The following is a 19,409-nucleotide window of genomic DNA, read 5'->3' on the forward strand; positions in this document are numbered from 1 at the left end:
GTTTCTCCACATCCTCTCCAACATCTGTTTCCTGACCTTTTAATTATCGCCATTCTAACTGGCATGAGATGATATCCCACTGTGGTTTTGATTGCCATTTCTCTAATGACCAGTGATGATGAGCTTTTCATGTTTGTTGGCTGCATAAATGTCTTCTTTTGAGATGTGTCTGTTCATATCCTTCACCTACTTTTTGATGGGGTTGTTTTCTTCTTGTAAATTTGTTTAAGTTCTTTGTAGATTTTGGATATTAGCCCTTTGTCAGATGGATAGATTGCAAAATTTTTCTCTCATTCTGTAGGTTGCCTGTTCACTCTAATGATAGTTTCTTTTGCTGTGCAGAAACTCTTTAGTTTTATTAGATCCCATTTATCAGTTTTGGCTGTTGTTGACATTGCTTTTGGTGTTTTAGTCATCAAGTCTTTGCCCATGCCTGTGTCCTGACAGACAGCCAAATCATGAGTGAACTCCCATTCACAATCGCTACAAAGAGAATAAAATACCTAGGAATACAATTTACAAGGGATGTGAAGGACCTCTTCAAGGAGAACTACAAACCACTGCTCAAAGAAATAAGAGAGGACACAAACAAATGGAAAAACATTCCATGCTCATGGATAGGAAGAATCAATATTGTGAAAATGCCCAACTACCCAAAGTAATTTATAGATTCAATGCTATCGCCATCAAGCTACCACTGACTTTCTTCAGAGAATTAGAAAAAACTACTTTAAATTTCCTATGGAACCAAAAAAGAGCTCACATAGCCAAGACAACCCTAAGCAAAAAGAACAAAGTTGGAGGCATCACGCTAACTGACTTCAAACTATATCACGAGGCTACAGTAACCAAAATGGCATGGTACTGGTACCGAAACAGATATATAGACTAATAGAACAGAACAGAGGCCTCAGAAATAACACCACACATCTACAACCATTTGATCTTTGACAAACCTGACAAAAACAAGCAATAGAGAAAGGATTCCCTATTTAATAAATGGTGTTGGGAAAACTGGCTAGCCATATGCAGAAAACCAACACTGGACCCCTTCCTTACACCTTATACAAAAATTAACTCAAGATGGATTAAGGACTTAAATGTGAGACCTAAAACCATAAAAACTCTAGAAGAAAACCTAGGCAACAAATTTTTTTAAAAAAAAACAGAAAACACTGAATAAAACAGAAAATAAGATTAAACATATCAATGGTAACTAATAAAATGCTTAAACCCTCTTATTAAAGCATAGACTAGGCATAAATTGTTGCATAATTTTCCTCAATACAAAGCAATCCAGAAATGTGAGTGTGTACACATTTACAGATGTATGTGTACATATGTGTTTACATTAGATGCATAACTAGGTGAATATAAGAGTGTAGTTATATATGTATTACGGATACTTTTCAATATCTCTGACAAACTCCACCAAAAGAAAGTAAAATCAGCGTTAAATCTGAACAAAGTAGAATCCTTGTCCTATATACACAGTAAGTAGATCAAGGAAGTTAATTTTCAGTGATTGTAAGTGTATACTCATGAATCTTTACACAACTAAGAGACTGGAATCAAAACATATGAATTAAATATGGCTAGAAATGCAAAATAAATTAATACAATTAATAAGATAATTTAGTCAAAGAAGACAAAAATAAGACAGGAATGATTACTATAATAATGCTAATTATTAGATATATAGCAAACTTTTAATCTTAAAATCCGTATACTAATTTGTGATGAAAAACTTAAATTACATACAACAATGCTAAGTATCATAAGCAACATTCTCTGTCAACATAAAATTGAAAATCTATTACTAAAGAGAAAACAAATTTTTCAACTGCAATTTCTAAATTACTATTCTGATTAAATATGTAAACACTGGTTCAAGAAAAAATAGTAAAATCAGAAATGAGAATATTTAAATAAAAATGTTTTATAACGTAAGGACTGAGGCCAAACTGCACTTAAGAGATAAATTCATAGCTTTCATATATTCTCATTGTCTTATCACAAAACCGAAAATAAAGCAACCCTAAAAGAGAAGCTGGATGACAGAACCACTCTCTCACTTCTCTCTCCCATTCCCTTGGTCCTCTTTAAAAGCAACAGCAAAAGACAACCCTAAGGGAAACATGAAGAAAGGATACAAACTATTGATTTCTAAAATAGTAGAAGTTAAAAAGTTAACAGATATAACTTAAAAAAAAAAAAAAGGAGTCTGGCCAGGTGCAGTGGCTCATGCCTGTAATCCCAGCACTTTGGGAGGCTGAGGCAGGTGGATCACTTGAGGTCAGGAGCTCGAGACCAGCCTGGCCAACATGGCAAAACACCATCTCTACTAAAACATACAAAAATTAGCCAGGCGTTGTGGTGCACGCCCGTAATCCCAGCTACTTGGGAGGCTGAGGCAGGAGAATCACTTGAACCTGGGAGGGAGAGGTTGCAGTGAGCCAGAATTGTGCCACTGCACTGCAGCCTGGGCGACAGAGTAAGACACCGTGTCAAAAAAAAAAAAAAAAAGGAACCCAGCAAATCTAATTTTATATTTATTTTTTCTTTTGAGACAGGGTCTCACTTTGTCACCTAGGCTGGAGTGCAGTGGTGCTATCACAAATTATTGTAGCCTTAACCTCTTGGGCTCATGTGATCCTCCTACTACAGCCTCCTGAGTAGCTGGGACCACAGGCATGAGTCACCATGCCTGACTAATTTTTCTATTTTTTGTACAGACTGAGTCTCACTGTGTAGCCTAGGCTGGTCTCCAACTCCAGGGCTTAAGCGATCCTGTCACCCCACCCTCCCAAAATGCTGAGATTACATGTATTAGCCACTGCACTCCATATATATATAATACATGTGTGTGTATATATATATATGCATATTAGGAAGAATATAATCTAAAATAAGACTTATAGCCAACATAAAGGATATTGGAAAAATAAGCAAAAAATATGCTAATATATCTGAAAATAGCCAATTTTCTGAAATCATGCAATTATATTTTAATTTTGAATACGAAGAAAAAGCAATAGGGTAAAGAAAACAGGGTCTGGATGTAGGTAATTTCACGAGTAAATTCTTTCAAAACTTCATGTATCAGATGATTTATGTACTAAAAACAAAAAAAAACTATTCTAGCGCACATATAAAGGTAAAATGTTTCTCAGTTAACACCATTATCGATAGACCTTTCTATTATGAGCATACATGTAAAAACTAAAAGTACAGGAAACTCAAAGTCAAAGGTATGTTAAAAAAAAATCATAATCAGGTAGAAATTACCTGAGAAATGCCAATATGCTTTAATAATAGGAAATCTAGTAATCTGATCTGTCACATCAGTAAAACAAAACTAGGCATTCACTTCTATTAATGCAAAAATGGAATTTGATAACATTCAGTATCAATTATCGATGTATTTTATCTTAATGTAATTTCTGAAAAAGGATAAACAATAAAGAATACCAAGAATTCTATCCAAGAATCCTAACCAACCGTATATTCACTGGTAAAGCACCAAAAGCACTGCCTGGTGAATACTGGATCAAAATAAGGGTTTTGGCAACAAGTACAAATACTGTTCTGTTCTAAAGAGTATGGTGACATATGAAACCAAAGAGGTATAGCTATTGGACAGGACCAGACAAAAGCCATCACTGTCAACAGATGATTCAACTGCCTACCTAGAAAATCTAAAAGGATCAACACTGAAGACAGCAATTAAGTAAAATCAATGACTAGTTAATAACATTAAAAAGCTTCCCATTTATCCATGAGATGATTAAAAAAGATGTCACAATAAGAAAAAATATAAAATATAAAAATATCTTGATTATAAATGCAAGAGATCTATATGATCAAACCTTCAAAAAGTTACAAACAGTCTTGACTAACTGAAGATATCGTATGCTCCTAGAAGGCTGAATATAGTAAAAATATCATTGTTTCCCCAATAGGTTTAATTAACAACTAGAAATGATAGCATCTAATCAGGAGCATGTACTTTACAGGCATCTCATTTCATCACAACAGAAATCCTATTAAGTCATTGTCAACATTTTACTAAAGGAGTAGTCAGGCCCCAGAAAGATGAAGTGCCTTGTTCACACAATGAATAAGTGAGAAGATGAAGCCCAGGCCCTCTGAAGACAGCACTTTCCTAACAAAGATGCTATACTACTGCACTATTTTTAAAAAGTGGCACTTTGGGAGGCTGAGGTGGATAGATCATGAGGTCAAGAGATCAAGACCATCCTGGTCAACATGGTGAAACCCCATCTCTACTAAAAACACAAAAATTAGCTACTCTGGGGGCTGAGACAGCAGAATCACTTGAACCCAGGAGGCAGAGGTTGCAGTGAGCAGGGATCGCACCACTGCACTCCAGCCTGGCGACAGAGTAAAACTCCATCTCAAAAAAAAAAAAAAAAAAGTGGGAAGGGAAGGAAGAATGATACAAGTAAAAAATTCCTGACACAGAAGAGAGGGAAATAACCACACCAGAAATTAAAATACAAAGTTGTCATAAGTTAAAACTACACGATAAGGCTCAAGCCTGTAATCCCAGCACTTTGGGAGGCCGAGACGGGCGGATCATGAGGTCAGGAGATCAAGACCATCCTGGCTAACACGGTGAAACCCCGTCTCTACTAAAAAATACAAAAAACTAGCCGGGCAAGGTGGCGGGCGCCTGTAGTCCCAGCTACTCAGGAGGCTGAGGCAGGAGAATGGCGTAAACCCGGGAGGTGGAGCTTGCAGTGAGCTGAGATCCGGCCATTGCACTCCAGGCTGGGCGACAAAGCGAGACTCCGTCTCAAAAAAAAAAAAAAAGAAAAAAGAAAAAAGAATTAAATTAATAAACTTACAGACATGCAACCTATAATTATTGAACATTAGCCCACAAGAGGATTTCTGCTTGTTTTCTTACTATATCTGCAGAACATATTAGATAGTGTTAAATTCACATACTCGGGACTCAATAAATAGTTTACCAAGGAAATAATTAATGTTCAATTGGGCCATAATGCTTAGTAATGAAAGCAGAGGTTCATCAAAAGTCAGGCTGCAGGCCGGGCATGGTGACTCACACTTGCAATCCCAGCTTTTTGGGAGGTCAAGGCGGGCAGATCACTTGAGGCCGGGAGTTTCAGACCAGCCTGGCCAACATGGAAAACCCCCGTCTCTACTAAAAATACAAAAAAATTAGCTGGGCATGGTGGTGCACACCTGTAATCCCAGCTACTCGAAAAGCCGAGGCATGAGAATCACTTAAATGCGGGAGGTAGAGGTTGCAATAAGCCAAGATGGCACCACTGCACTCTGGCCTGTGCAACAGAGTGAGACTTTGTCTCAAAAAAAAAAAAAAAAATAGGACCGGGGGCAGTGGCTCACGTAGGTAATTCTACCACTTTGGGAGGCCAAGGTGGGCAGATCACAAGGCTGGTTTGAGACCAGCCTGGCTAATATGGTGAAACCCCACCTCTACTAAAAATACAAAAATTAGCCAGACATGGTGGCATGTTCCTGTAGTCCCAGCTACTAAGGAGGCTGAGGCAGGAGAATCACTTGAACCAGAGGCAGAGGTTACAGTGAGCCAATATCATGCCACTGCACTCTAGCCTGGGCAATGGAGCAAGACTCCAGCTCAAAAAAAAAAAAAAAAAAAAAGAAAAGAAAAAAAGAAAAGAAAAGTGGAAAAAGATACTAGCCTACACATACTCATTCTCACAAGCAATCAGAAAGGAGCAAATTAAATATCTCAGCTATTAGACTGACAAAGACAGGCTTTAAATTTTCAGGCTCTTTGCCCCAGTAATATTTTCATTATAAAAATCCATCACTAACTTGAAGGTATAAAATGAAAGTACTGAAACCACGTCTACAAAGTGGTATGATAAAAGTTTCAAGAAGCAAAGCAGAGCATTAATGACGCTGTACAAAGTAAAAGGCTCCCAAACACAAACCAATGTACCTTTTTAATAAAATTTGAGGAAAACAGAAGCTTTTCCTTACTGTCCACCTAATGTTATAATTTTGGACATAGCAGAATTTAAATTGTTTAAGTCATTTTAATTATTTAATAAGACAATTATGTTAGAACGACTTCTAAAGTTTACTTTTTGGAAAACCTGTATGCATTACTACTACCTATACTGAGGAAACAGGTTACCCACTAACGGTCTCGTAGGACCTTTGTGAGCTGTACTGTTCAGTTAGGAATTACTGAGTGTCAGCTCCAACTTGGAGATTTCACTGTATTCTTCCCAGTTCATTTTGGAATAAAAAGCAACACTCATGCTTACTCTCAGCATTCGATATATATTTTCCATTGCTAATGTGGTGATTTATCTATAGTTTTACAATGAATAAAAGACACTACTGTGAATTAATTCAAAAGCTTCCAGCATAGCACCTAGACACCTTTTATAAGTCTAAATAAATATGCACCAGCCTCTCCACCTTATCGACTGCACAAACTCTAGAATATTTGTTTTTTGTTCCCTGCTTCGAGTATCCCTATTACCTTTTCCTGCACATGGAATACCAGCTTAATTAGTAATCTTACTTGCTATTGCAAATACTTTCATAGGTGAAAGTAAGCCATTTTTCTGTACCTTCTCTTTAGAACAGTGGTTCTCAACCTTGGCTGTACACTGAAATCACCTGGAAAGCTTTAACACTACACCCCCTGAGACTGATTTAATTACCTTGGGGTACAACCTGGGTAATGAGATTGTTGTTAAAGCTCTCCAGATGAATCTAATGTGCAGTTAAGAATCACACTTCTTTTTCCTTAAGGAAATCATATCAAAATTTTTGGGTAACTGAAACACAGTGAACATAGAATGAAATATTACAGATTTTGGACAACAATTCCATAATTTGATGTTTAAATGCTCTTCAAACCCTAGAAAATATGCCATTTGTCCCATTGATATGTCCACTATTTAAAATTATTAGGTCTTTCCTAGGCTAAAAACTGAAATAGCAATGTCACATGACTATGCAATCCACCTCTTCCTTCCCAAAGGTCTCGATTAATTTGAAATGAATATAAAGTAGCACAATCGGTCAAAAGTGGTCTACCTCACCAGCAAATGACAAAGAATTTTCCATTCAGAATTCCCAGACTTTATAATCTGGCCATCAGCTTTCCTATTTTGTTTTGAAAGTCTTTAATGACCTTACAAACTGTGTTTATTTTGTAAGAGTACGAATGAAGAGAGCTGTTTCCATTAAAAGCAAAACAAAACAAAACTGAAAAGGGAAAACACACCATTAAAATATTTTATTTCACTTTATAAGCAGTCATTATATATCAAAATTGCAGCTGATTTCATTTTTGAAGAAGCAAATGACAACATCACTTAATCCGTCTGAGTTCTCATTACCACAACTCATTCCACCAAATTAAGTGCTGTGGTCTCAGGATACTGGAAGGTTAAAAGAATCAGCTGAAGCAACAAGCAATTTTCCCTAAGATACTGTTTTAAGTCCACTGTGAGGTTTTACTTTAATATGTGGTTTCCAACTCACTCCCCACAGGGCAAGGTATTCCCTATAATTAAAAGCAGCAAATAACACAACTCATCTCTTCTGTACTGGGACCTTAATGTATCAAAGCCAAATGAGCACAAAAGATAAATCACCCTATCTCCCTAAGAGGATGGCATTTTGGACTATCACCAGATCTGCTGGAAACCTGCAGGCCAGAAAGAAAGGCATACTATGGGGCTTCAACACTGCTAACTTGTCTCTGGAGCTTGCTAGAAACATTAGGAAAGTGTTACTTTGAATTCACTAGTTTTACACCAACAGGTATTACCATTTTCATGGCTTTCTTTAGGGAAATAAGGTAAGTTTCAGAGGTCTCAAAACATGTTTAGGAATACTAGATCCCACTTTCCCACAGAAAAGTAAAAAACCCTTTCACATTGTCTTTATATTATCTTTACTCCATCCTATACCTCACTAATTCGTTAAGGCATAGACTGAATCTGAGACTTACATGTTTACAACAGACACCAAACTAGTCAGAAGATGAAAACAAAATAAAACCCGGGAAGTACCACTATGTCCAAAGGGAGATAAAAGTGGCCACTTTATAGCAGTTACAACATTCAAATGAGCGAGTTGGAGGTATATTATTTCACCCAATACTATTTCCCCACAATGTTCTTCTCCAGATCAATTTTACCTGTTTACTTCCCCACTATCTGCAATTTCACAGTATTATTTAGATACATTTCTGAAACTTAGAATTATCACAGAAAATTATGCAAAGTGATAGGAGTGATTATACAAAATGGTTTAATAAGGCACAATTTAGTGTGGTTACAGCGGAGACACACACTGAAACATAAAAAACATAGGTATATGAATTATATGGAAGGTTAGTAGGTTCCATTTTAATACCCTCTTATTTCCAGTTAAAAAATACATAAAAACTCAAATAATGAAAAGAGCAGTGACTAGAAACCTATGGATTCTAACCAAAACTACCAGCAGTTTAAGTCATATACATCTTAAATACTGTTATGAATTTAGAACTCAAGTCTGTGAACTCACATTTATGAGTAAAGGTACTTAATCTCTTCTATGTTGGTCATTATGCTTATCAGGATCTCCCTAACTTTCAAACCACCAAGGAACCCTTTTGTTACTTTTTCCTCCAAGGTCTTAATGTTTTTCTAAAGTCTAACAAACAATTGTCTTTATTAATTAGTACCTGATTTGTATTATTGTTTTTCTAGTTTCAACACTGACCCTACCTTTAACCAAAGATCTAGAACCATCAAAAGTTAATCATCATCATTATTAGCATTGGGGTGCTGCAAAATCAAGGTAAATCAGCATTAGAGGCTCAAGCACTATCACTACTGATGTCATTTTTCAATCACTGTTTGTTAGTTCATATTCATATCATGTGTGAACCCCTGGATATGTTCACTAAGGAGATGTAGCACCTGGAAAGGCACTCTGTCACAGTGTGTAGCCCATATGCACCCCCAGAATTTTCTGTAAAACCATCAGTGGTCAGAGGGCTTGAATGTCATAAACCAACCAGTATTATTCCTCGAAATTGAAATAGTCTAGACAAAAGCAAAGAAATTCATGTGTTTGTTAACTGTGTTTAATGCTACTAAGCTTTCTCAAATAGCTCGTAGACACAACCTCTTACTAACTTTGTGGACCATTTTAGCCAAGTGAAAAAAATAAATAACAGGCTGCTCAGCTCTGGTTCACAGAAACTCACCAGTTCTGACAGTGAAAGGGCTTTGACTGAAGAGAAACCTGACTCCTGGCCTGCTGGGTAAAGCTCTTACCTTTGTGATTAATTTTCTTCATAAAATGAGGACCCTTTCAGATCTCAATTTCTGAGTATCTAAATTCTTGAAGTTGAGAGAAGTGAGTAAGCAGCAATATTCATTTCAAAGACAACAATTTAAGCTATTAAATCTTTTTACTGGATGCCTGACTACTTGAAGATACAGAATAAAATATACAATGGAATAGTGATTTTGCAATTACCTTGTTACTTCTTTTAAATAATCTAACTGTATAATGCAAGACTTCAAGTAAGTTTTGACATTACTTATTAGCTTGTGCATCAAATTCACATGAACATAAATTCCCATTTCATTTTGCCCTAAGAGGAAACCAGACTGCCAAAAGTTGCTCCAGCTCCCTTTAGTAAGCAGCACATTTTTTAAAAGGTGGGGGAGGGTTGAATAAAGTAAATACTTAGGTTGTTTGGCATTCATTTTAATAAAAAATAAAAGTAATTCACAAAAGTTAATCTGTGCTCTAAGCATTTAGAATACGGAAATTCCTAAGGATTCTAATTTGTTTTTCATAGAATATATAGTATTTTGCTTTTTTTGTAGTTTGAAATTGTCTTTGGTAATGCCTGGATAAGGTTATAACAATAATCTCCTCAGTAGCATTATGAATGCACCTGCTCGCCAATTCAAATAATTTTGAACAAATATTTAAACAGAAGGAGTCAGAGAAAACTGCATTATTTGAACAGCAAAGGGAGGGTCCACTTCATTAACAAAATGCAACAAGTATTCACAGTATAAATCAACTCATAGTAAATCTGCAAACGCATCTTCAAGAATAATATTACAGGCAGAAAATAATCTCAATTTTACCAAACATTATTTTTACACTTTAATACATTAAAAATAGGCTTAAATGCAATATGAATGCTAAAACTAGAGACTGGATGATATGAACTCATACCACAACATATACGAAAAATTTTAGTTTAAGAATGACTATTGAAGCTGACAGTCGCTTGACTAGAATTGAGAAGTGGCCACGGGTGACTGCCTCAGAACAGACTCAACTGGAGCAACTGATTAGGAAGTATGGGATTCTTTCAGGAGTGGAGTAGCAGGCTCATAAAAACACTGCAGGGCATTCAAAACTTACCTGAGTAATGGTGGCTTTAACTGTGTCAATTTGTTTGGGATTGGGAAATGCTATTATGACCCATTTCTCTTCTCCAACATGAGGAGTCTCCCTAGGATCTCGAGATGTCTTCCATCTGTAACATTCTGTGACTCAATACCTAGGGCTAGGTTACCTAAAGGATCTGTTATTAGTCTCCAGCTGTAGGGAAATATTCCATAAGGATTCCCAGAGAATAAATGATTCCAAAATGGTTGCTCAGTTTGTGTGTTTTAAAAAGTTGGGTAAGACCACTTAAAATTTTTTCTAAGAGGGCAGATCTTAAGCATACAATAGTGTTAACTATAGGTGGTTTCATAGTGTATACTTATCCCCATGATACTTACACACCTATATAACCACCAATAGTTAGGGTTGAGTGGTATGTATAGCTTTTTACATTCAATCATACCTCAAAAAATAAAGGTTAGCTAAATGGGGGTGGGAGAGTGTAGGGAGACTGAATTTACTCTGAACTACAGTTACAGTTGAAGTCAACTCAAAACCTCTCCAAATTTCTAAAAATGTCTCACACACTGAAGTTAGTATTTCAGAAAACTAATAAATGTCTGCGCATCTAGGTATGCCTTGAACAGACTACAACCTCTCTAGATCTCTAGATCTTATCACAAACTGAGGGAACTGTTAAGGATTTCTACAGAACCTTCCAGGTTCAGCATTCTATTAAAAAGATTTCCTAGAGTTTCTGTTGTAAACATTTAACCACTTAGGACAATTTGAGTCATTACTCCTGTCTGCTACAGAACATCAGGCCCCTGGGATCTTGTTTTGAAACTCAAGTTGGCCGGCCTTTCACCTGAAACAAACTTCTTACCTTTTGGGGGAGAAAAAGCATTTTGCTCCTCAAAAAAGCATTTGGAAAGCGTTTGTTATGAAGTGGTCATGCACCAATCCTTTATCTTTCATCAGTAAGAATGTATTTCATTAATTAGGCCTGCCCAGACCAGAAATTACTTACCCACAGACACTTTACAAAGCTGCATGCCTTCTTCGGTGTTTGGATTTGATGTCCTGGTTGTATGGCAATATAGGAAACGTATGAATTTAACTTTCTTATTCACTGAGGAAAATTTCTACCCCTCTTAAGTGAAGATTTCTCTCTACCTAAGATAAGAAAAGTACTCCGGCTCCACCTGTTTCGCCTAGCTACACCACTCATTCAGACCCTCGGCAAACCCAGCTCTAGCAATATCACGCCAGGCTAGGTGGACAGGAATGCACCAGTGCTGTTGGAAATTAAAGTTGGTGGGAGTCGCATTCTAATCCGGCCAGAGCTGCGCCTGCCGGGTGCAACCGCGGCACGGCCGGCGCTGTTGGTCTCTGTCTCATGGATGGTGAGCTGACAGCTCCTGCCAGCCCAGGCGGGGAGGAGGAGAAGAGGTGTCCGCTGCAGCCCCATACCCGGCGGGTGAAAGCACCGTCTTGTCCCCAAAGATTCCTCTGCCCTCAAAGACTAACAAAAATACGGTGTCCTGCGTTTCGCAGAAGGACGGGAGGCGTCCAGAGCTCTCCCGGGAGAAAACCCCAGGGAGAAGTGGTGGCAGGAGGCGCCCGGTCCCGCAACTCACCTTCTGCTGCCTCCGGGCCATGTCGGTGGGCTGTTTGGCGTTGAAGGGGTACGCGATGCACCTCACGACGAAGACGTAGAGCTGCAGGCGGATCCTCCGCTCCTGCTCATCGTCCAGCTGCCGCTCGGGCTCGTCTCGCCCCTCGCTGAGCACAGAGGGGCTCGGGCTCACGGATCTGGCCGCGCCGCCGCCGCCGCCCGCGCGCCCCGGCGCGTCCCGCCGCCCTTCCCGAGTCGGGGCCGGCGGAGCTCGCTGCGAGCCGCCGGCCGCCACCAGCACATCGCGGCTCTCTTCTTCCAGCCCCTCGTCCGACTCCTCTTCGCTGGAAGACGGGTCCAGCATGGTGCTCCGGAATCCCCGCCGCTCGGCCCTTGGTCCCCAGGCGCCTCACCCCCGGCGGCTGCGCCCGCGGGTCTGAGGGAGCCGCGGAGCTGGCTGCAGCGGCCCCAGAACGAAAGGAAAACTGGCCAGGGCTTTCCGGACACGTCGAGTTGGATTCAGGAGTGTTTCCTACCACCAGGGCGAAAGGGGCGGGCAGGAGCCGGGAGGAGGACTGGGAGGGGGGAGAGGGGGAGCCGCCGGGATTGAATAGGCGGAGTTAGCGTTGGGGGTGAGCTTGAGCGCCTCAGGAATTGCTCCGCCAGTCCGGGGCGCGCCGACCCAGCGGTTCCCCAGAGCCCGCTAGCAGAGGCAGAGCGGCCCGAGCGCCTGGACGCAGGTGGGGAACCTGTGGCGCTTACTACAAGCAACACGTGGAATTGAATGTCGAGGAGCCGCGCGGGGCCGCGGAGTGCGCGTGCGCGTGCGCGCGCCGCCGTTGCTGCCCGGGCCCGAGTGCCCGGGCGCCTGGTGCCCTAGCACACAGTTTGCAAAGGCGGGGAGCGGCCGAGCTCTGTGGCCCGCGTAAGCGCCCACCAGGGCTGCTCGAACTACCCTCACCCTACCACCTATGATCTTTTCTCCAGCAGGTGGAGGTGGAATGGGGAGCGGAGAGGGACTGTCCCCTAACAAGAGGTGACGAGGAGCGGCCGAGACATCTCCCCAACCCGAACCTGCTGCCCGGGATTGAACCCCAGTGCGGAAAAGCGGGACTGGAGTCCTTCACCACGAAATATCTTTGCGACAAGACTTTGGAAAGTCTCTCTTGCTCTGCTCTGCTGCCGTTTTGATCCTCATGCTGAAGCCCAAATTATAAACGTCGAAGTAATTAAAAAAAAAAAAAACAAAAACAAAAAAAAACAACGAGGTTTACTTTTTAAACTGTTCTATTCCTGCAGACTCACGGCAAGAGAGATTTTACATGTGCAAAATGACACTCTGATTCAGCTCAAACATATCTCAATTATTTTCTGGGTTGGGATGCAGTTGACTCAAAACAGGTTGTGTAGTGTAGACATTTATTCAGCAAATATTTGAGCGCCCTCCCGGTGTCCAGCACTATTAATTAGCCTTTTGCGGAGCCCACGGTGGATTAAGGCACGTAACACACTCAGTCGCTGATCGTTCTGGCCTCAAGTGGGCGTCTTGTAGCTGCACCAAAGCCTGCCTTATCTGCGCAGATTTCTCAGTCCTAGTGCTGGAACCACCTAGGAGTTTCTTGTAGTAATTCTGTGTCCTGAGTCTTGACAGAGGGGGAAATGGGCAAAACAATGCATTCAACACCAGGTGGAGTGTGCAGCGACCAGGTGGGCAGGGAGGTGATGAAGATCAGTGGAAATGACACAGGGCAAATTAACTACCAGCTCTGAGCACCTCTACCACCATAGTCAAACAGCAGTTTTAGCTTTTTCAGGCCACTTTCATATAGTTAGGGACACAAGAGAGACTTCTACATTTACTGACTTTCTCTCTAGATGGAGTAAAAGACAAGGAGGCATTTACTCCTGAGGAGTCTTACCTATTTGTCTTTGCCTAATCCATAGCAGGCCCCTTTGTAATAAAAGGTCTTCAGTAAGAGCATGGCTGTTGGGATGATCACAAACTGCCAAGAAATAGAAAATCTCAAACACCGATGTATTTAAAGGCAATGTTTTATTTTCAGCAAGGCAAGCAAATAGCAATCTTATTTGTCATAATATCTGGTGCTTATCTAGCACTTTGCAAAGATCTGTGAAATTGTTTATCTAATACCCTCATCAAAGTAATAGCTTTCTGAGGCAGGTGATATTATTATTGACTGTCCTTTGAACCAGATATTGCACTCAGCTCTTTACATACATTATCTCACTTATTTATTTTAGTTTCCATTGTTCAGATAAGGAACCTGAGAGTTGAAGAATCCTTTCGTTAGGGTACAGAACTAGCACCTAATGCAATAAGGACTCAAAACAGTTTTCTAGTTTCAAATAGTGTCATTTTCTACTGCAATTTGCCTTGATGATAAGACAGTATATTAAATGTATGAGGTTTACTAAACTAATAAATAAAAATTTCTAGGGACATAAATGTATGATTTAAATATAGCAACTTTACTGCTCTTGCCAACCATAGGTATATTTTTCAGTTTCTTTTATTCATTAATATGACTTGATGTGACCACTTATTCTTTTCCCATTAAAGGTGGTTATTAAATCAAAGATCTCCAAGCTTTGAGGATCCCACAGGAAAACATCTAATAATTTTTATAACAGGATATACAGTGTTTTCTCCATGAAGATGAAAATGACTTAAGAGGCATAAATTAAAGAAATATCTAAAAGACAACAAAGAGAATAAGCATTTCATTAAACACACATTGATTAGGAAACTAACATATGCTAAAGCTATACTGGATATATTTAGAAAAACAAGACATAGGCCTTAAGTTCATCAGTTAAGGAATGACAAATGAAAAAAACATTTATTTTAAAAAATCAGTATTTGGATTGCAATTTGATGAGTGTTCCAATAACCTGGAAGATAATGGCAATACAGAGAAGAAACACTTCATTCAGAAGATAATAAGTGATATGGTTTGACTCTATGTCCCCACCCAAATCTCATCTCTAATTGTAATCCCCACGTGTGGAAGGAGGGACTTGGTGGGAGGTGATTAAATCATGGTGGGGGGAGGGCGGTTTCCACCATGCAGTTCTGTGATAGCGAGGGCGTTCTCACAAGATGTTCATGGTTTAAAAGTGGCAGTTTCCCCAGCTCGCTGGCTCGCTCGCTCTCTTTCTTTCTCTCTCTCTCTCTCTCTTGCTGCCTTGTGAAGAAGGTGCCTGGTTCTCCTTTGCTTTCTGCCATGATTGTAAGTTTCCTGAGGCCTCCCCAGCCATTCAGAACTCTGAGTCAAGTAAACCTCTGTTGTTTATAAATTACCCTGCCTTAGGTATTCTCTTTATAGCAGTGTGGAGACAGACTAATACAGTAAGAGAAGACTTCCAGGATGCTTGACATATATCTTGAAGAATAATTTAGAGCTGTTGAGATGAGGGCGCTGTAGACAGAAAGAGCAGTATTTGCAAAGATGTGAAATTGTTTGCCACTTTGGAGAATTACAAGTAAACTGGCTTGCCTGACGTGAAGAATGTATATAATATGAATATGTGGAAAATGAGACTAGAACATAAGCAGAGGCAAATTCAGGATTGCGTCTGTGTGCCATGCTTTGGAATTTAAACATATCCTGAAGAAAATGAGGAAATACAGAAGGCGTTTTAAGTAAGGTAAGACATACTGTGATCCATAACTCTTAAGAGTCAATCTAGAGCAATATAAGGGCAGTGAAACCAGAAACAAGCTATGAAAAGGAGATTACTAGGGACGTCTCAGAGAAAAACAATGGGGCCTTGAACTTAAGAGAGAGGATAAGAGGAGGAGGAAAGCTGATGAGATGGACAAAGGAATTAATAGAATATGTATGAGGTGCTGAGGAAGAGAGTCAAGCATAGAAGATGCTTGTCAGAATAGGGTAACTTGGTTAATAATGGATGAAATATGGTCTTCTAGAAGACAAATAGGTTTGGAGAAACATCAGGTCTTTGAGGAGCTTAAAATCCACATATGGTTGATACGGTCTAGAAATGATGTGTTCAGAGTGAGAAGAGGGCCAATGAAACTTCTTTGCCTCTCCTCTAATTAAGGGATGGTTTGAAGAAAAGGAACCTGAAAAGAAGACCTGATTATTAGTTAATTGTACCCATATAATTTTAAAGTTTTTAATTTTGTGCTTGCGCTAATGTTTTTGCCAAATTTCTAACTTACATATTAGCTTTTCAAGTCGTTATAACTTTGGTTGATGCTCTGGAATAATTGATTAAATGAGGCCCAACATAAGGCTATATTGGGCACGCAGCATAAATGCACACAATACACTTAAACTTATTCGATGATTCATTTTTACTTTTGTCAAGGTGAGCATAAAAACAAATTGAATTTATACTGCTTTTTAATGAAACATCTCTAATGCTAAGGAAAGATGGATGCACAGTAATAACATGGAATATAAAATATGTTTTTGGCAATAATATTTAAGGAAACACGTGTTTGACCTGAATATCATAGGTGGGCTGTTTTCTGATTGAGAATTAGTTTGTGCATTTGGCCTCAAAGTAAAATGTTAACTCTTTCAACTCATAGATGAAATAATTTTCTTCATAGAACAGATATTTTTTGGGTTCCCACTTTAGGTTATGCATTATTCTCAATACATAAAAGCTAATAATTTACCCACTGGGAGCATGTATATGAAATAGACATGAGAACAAATTAAACAATTATGATAATATATGCTCATGTGTTGTTAGAGAAAAATTCTCAAAATATCCTGTAAGTGTCCTGAAAGTGGACAGTCTATTATCTTTTATAGTGTAGTTATAACTAAAATTATTGTACAACAGAAAGAGGAATTGTTTTTAGGACAAATGGAAGAATCAGTTTTGCAACATCTATGGGAAAACTGTCAGCTCACAAAGAAATATGCACTTACAAAAATAAAATAAAAACAATATTTTTTGAAATTTTATGATGAATATTTATATCTTATGAGGCAATAATCCTCTTGGAAACCACATTTAAATCCCTTCTCTCCCTTTACTCTGCTTTTGCCTTTTTTCCTCTCTAGTTAGAATCTGAGTCAGTAATGAAGAACTGTTCTGGGACCACACATTTTACAGGTAATGGGTGAAAATATTTGCAGATGATAAGCATAAATTGACAAATAAATGAGTAGTTCCCAGTTCACACGCACACACACACACACACGCACACACACACACTACACTCAAAGGGTTATTGTGAAGAATAAATAAAATAATGCATACAAAGTACTTAAAGTACTTAATAATGCGTGCAAAGTACTGGTATATAGTAAGTTGTCAGTTCATGCCAGGTATTTTACTATTATACAGTAATCACTTTATTATTAAGCTCACTTTTGGCCATAGAGCTATAGAAACCAAATTTAGATAAAGTTGCAAATTGTTCTATGCATTTATTTATTGGATTTTTATAACACAGAATCTGTATTGCTATTATCATTAACCTGTAAAGAATCAGACTAACTCCCAGATGTTACAGTATCTTGATCTCAGAGATTTCATAATTTTTGTAAGAAAGCTTGACCCCAAATAAGAAGCTACCATCCTTTTGTTCCTATTCAATCTATGGGCATTCATTAGAGACTGATTACAGTTCTATTGTCTTTTAATTTTCTATGTTATGAGAAATTTGAAGGAAATGAACAGAAATGAGTTGACTTGTAAAGTTCAGGGAGGAAGGGAATGTAGAAGCACATTGTGGTCTGTGTTCAAAGTGTCACAAGAAAACTCTTGCATCAATTCAAGATATGTATTCAGTAGTTATTATGATCACTAGAGAAGCAAATATTTAGCCCAGAAGAGAATGTTTGGGTTTTTAAAATGTTAATAAATCCATAAACTATGTGAGATTTTTATGGCAATGGATAAAACATAGAAATTATGCTTATACTTGGATGAAGAAATAAATAGCCAGAGGCTTTTTTCTCTCCAGCTTTCATAGATTTTTATACTTATATTGACTTTGTTGTTAAACACATTTTCTGCCAGTCAATAACATGTATTGAGTGCCTAATCTAAATTAAGCACTACACTAGGTCGTTGTAAAGAGAGAATTGCATTGATTGACTAGGAATTCAACCAATGTCTCACTTAAGAGATGAAAATTCTACTACTGTAAAATAATTTACACCATTTTAACAATAACACTCAAGAAAATTCAACTACAGTGAAGTAGAGTTTTTATGGAAAAATTATAAGACTAGTAAAAATAATATTAGGTGGAAAAAAGAAAGATGTGTCTTTATTAACTATTTGCTGTTACTCTAGGCTATAATTATTATCAAATGTTTTGTTCTTTGGACCCATTTTCACCCTTAAAAGTTATTAATGACCCCAGATAACTTTTTTGGTGTGGTTATATTTATCAGTGTTTCTCAGATTAGAAAATAAAGCTAAAAAAAGTTAGAAATAGCTATTTATTAGTTTATTTTAAAATAACACTTATTATATAATATAAATTATATATTTTTATGAAAAAACCTATTATATTTCCAAAATTAAAAGTTGAGTGAGAAGATTGGTACTATTTTTACACTCTAAAAATCTCTTTAATGTCTGGTTTAATAGAATTCATCTGGATTCTCATATCTGCTCCTACATTCAATCTGTTTTAATATATTATTTTGACTAAAATAGATGTAGAAAACTTGACATCACATAGATATATAGTTGAAAAATGGAGGAGTATTTTAATAGCCTTTTAATATAATTGTGGACTTTCTTCTTTGGTTTTATACCAAAAGTCAACCAGTGGTAGTTTCTTAAATGTTAGGTATAATGTAGAATGGAAAACCATATCAATAAACTCTTCTTATTCTGTGATTTTTTAAAAATCTACTAGTCTATCTTGAATTGATTTTTTACCTATGCATTATTTTGTAATACTATTTATTGGTCATTTGGAAAATACTGAGTTTTATAAAAAATGAGTTTTATAGATCTTTCAAAGTTTGACACATTTTATTAAATAGTGTCAAAAATCACATTTGTCAATAACACTAATCTCTTGAGAATAGTCTATTGGAAGACTATCAAGCTCACTGTGGCACATACAAGTTTTACAAAATTTTAATTTTTGCTTGATAGCTTGAATTTTGTCACTGGCAACAATACTGCCGGTTATTTTCCTTAAAGTGACAACCTTGCTTTATGCATGCGCTTTTGAGAAAAATTCTGCAGAATATCCAAGTCTGAATAATTATAATTTGTCTGTCAGTTGTTTTCTTAAGTAAAAATGGGGTTCCACGAAGAAACAGCCAGTTCAGCTTGCAACTCAAACAGGTACTTCTCCTTGATACAACCATTGTACTTCATTAGGTGACAAGAAGGGCTTTAT

General features: G+C 38.0%; 1 protein-coding gene across 8 annotated transcripts in view; it reads right to left on the reverse strand.

Moving 5' to 3' along the window:
* CADPS2 (calcium dependent secretion activator 2) overlaps positions 1-12,562 on the reverse strand; it is a 572,739-nt gene extending 560,177 nt beyond the window's left edge. For all 8 annotated transcript variants that reach the window (XM_028846226.2, XM_015134824.3, XM_077997218.1 and 5 more), the window contains exon 1: positions 12,054-12,562. In XM_028846226.2, the coding sequence (XP_028702059.1) occupies positions 12,054-12,395 (342 nt within the window). In that variant the 5' untranslated portion in view covers positions 12,396-12,562. The remainder of the gene's footprint in view (positions 1-12,053) is intronic.
* Between the last annotated feature and the right edge of the window lie 6,847 nt (positions 12,563-19,409).

This window comes from Macaca mulatta, chromosome 3, assembly GCF_049350105.2.
Source record: "Macaca mulatta isolate MMU2019108-1 chromosome 3, T2T-MMU8v2.0, whole genome shotgun sequence".
NCBI lineage: Eukaryota > Metazoa > Chordata > Mammalia > Primates > Cercopithecidae > Macaca > Macaca mulatta.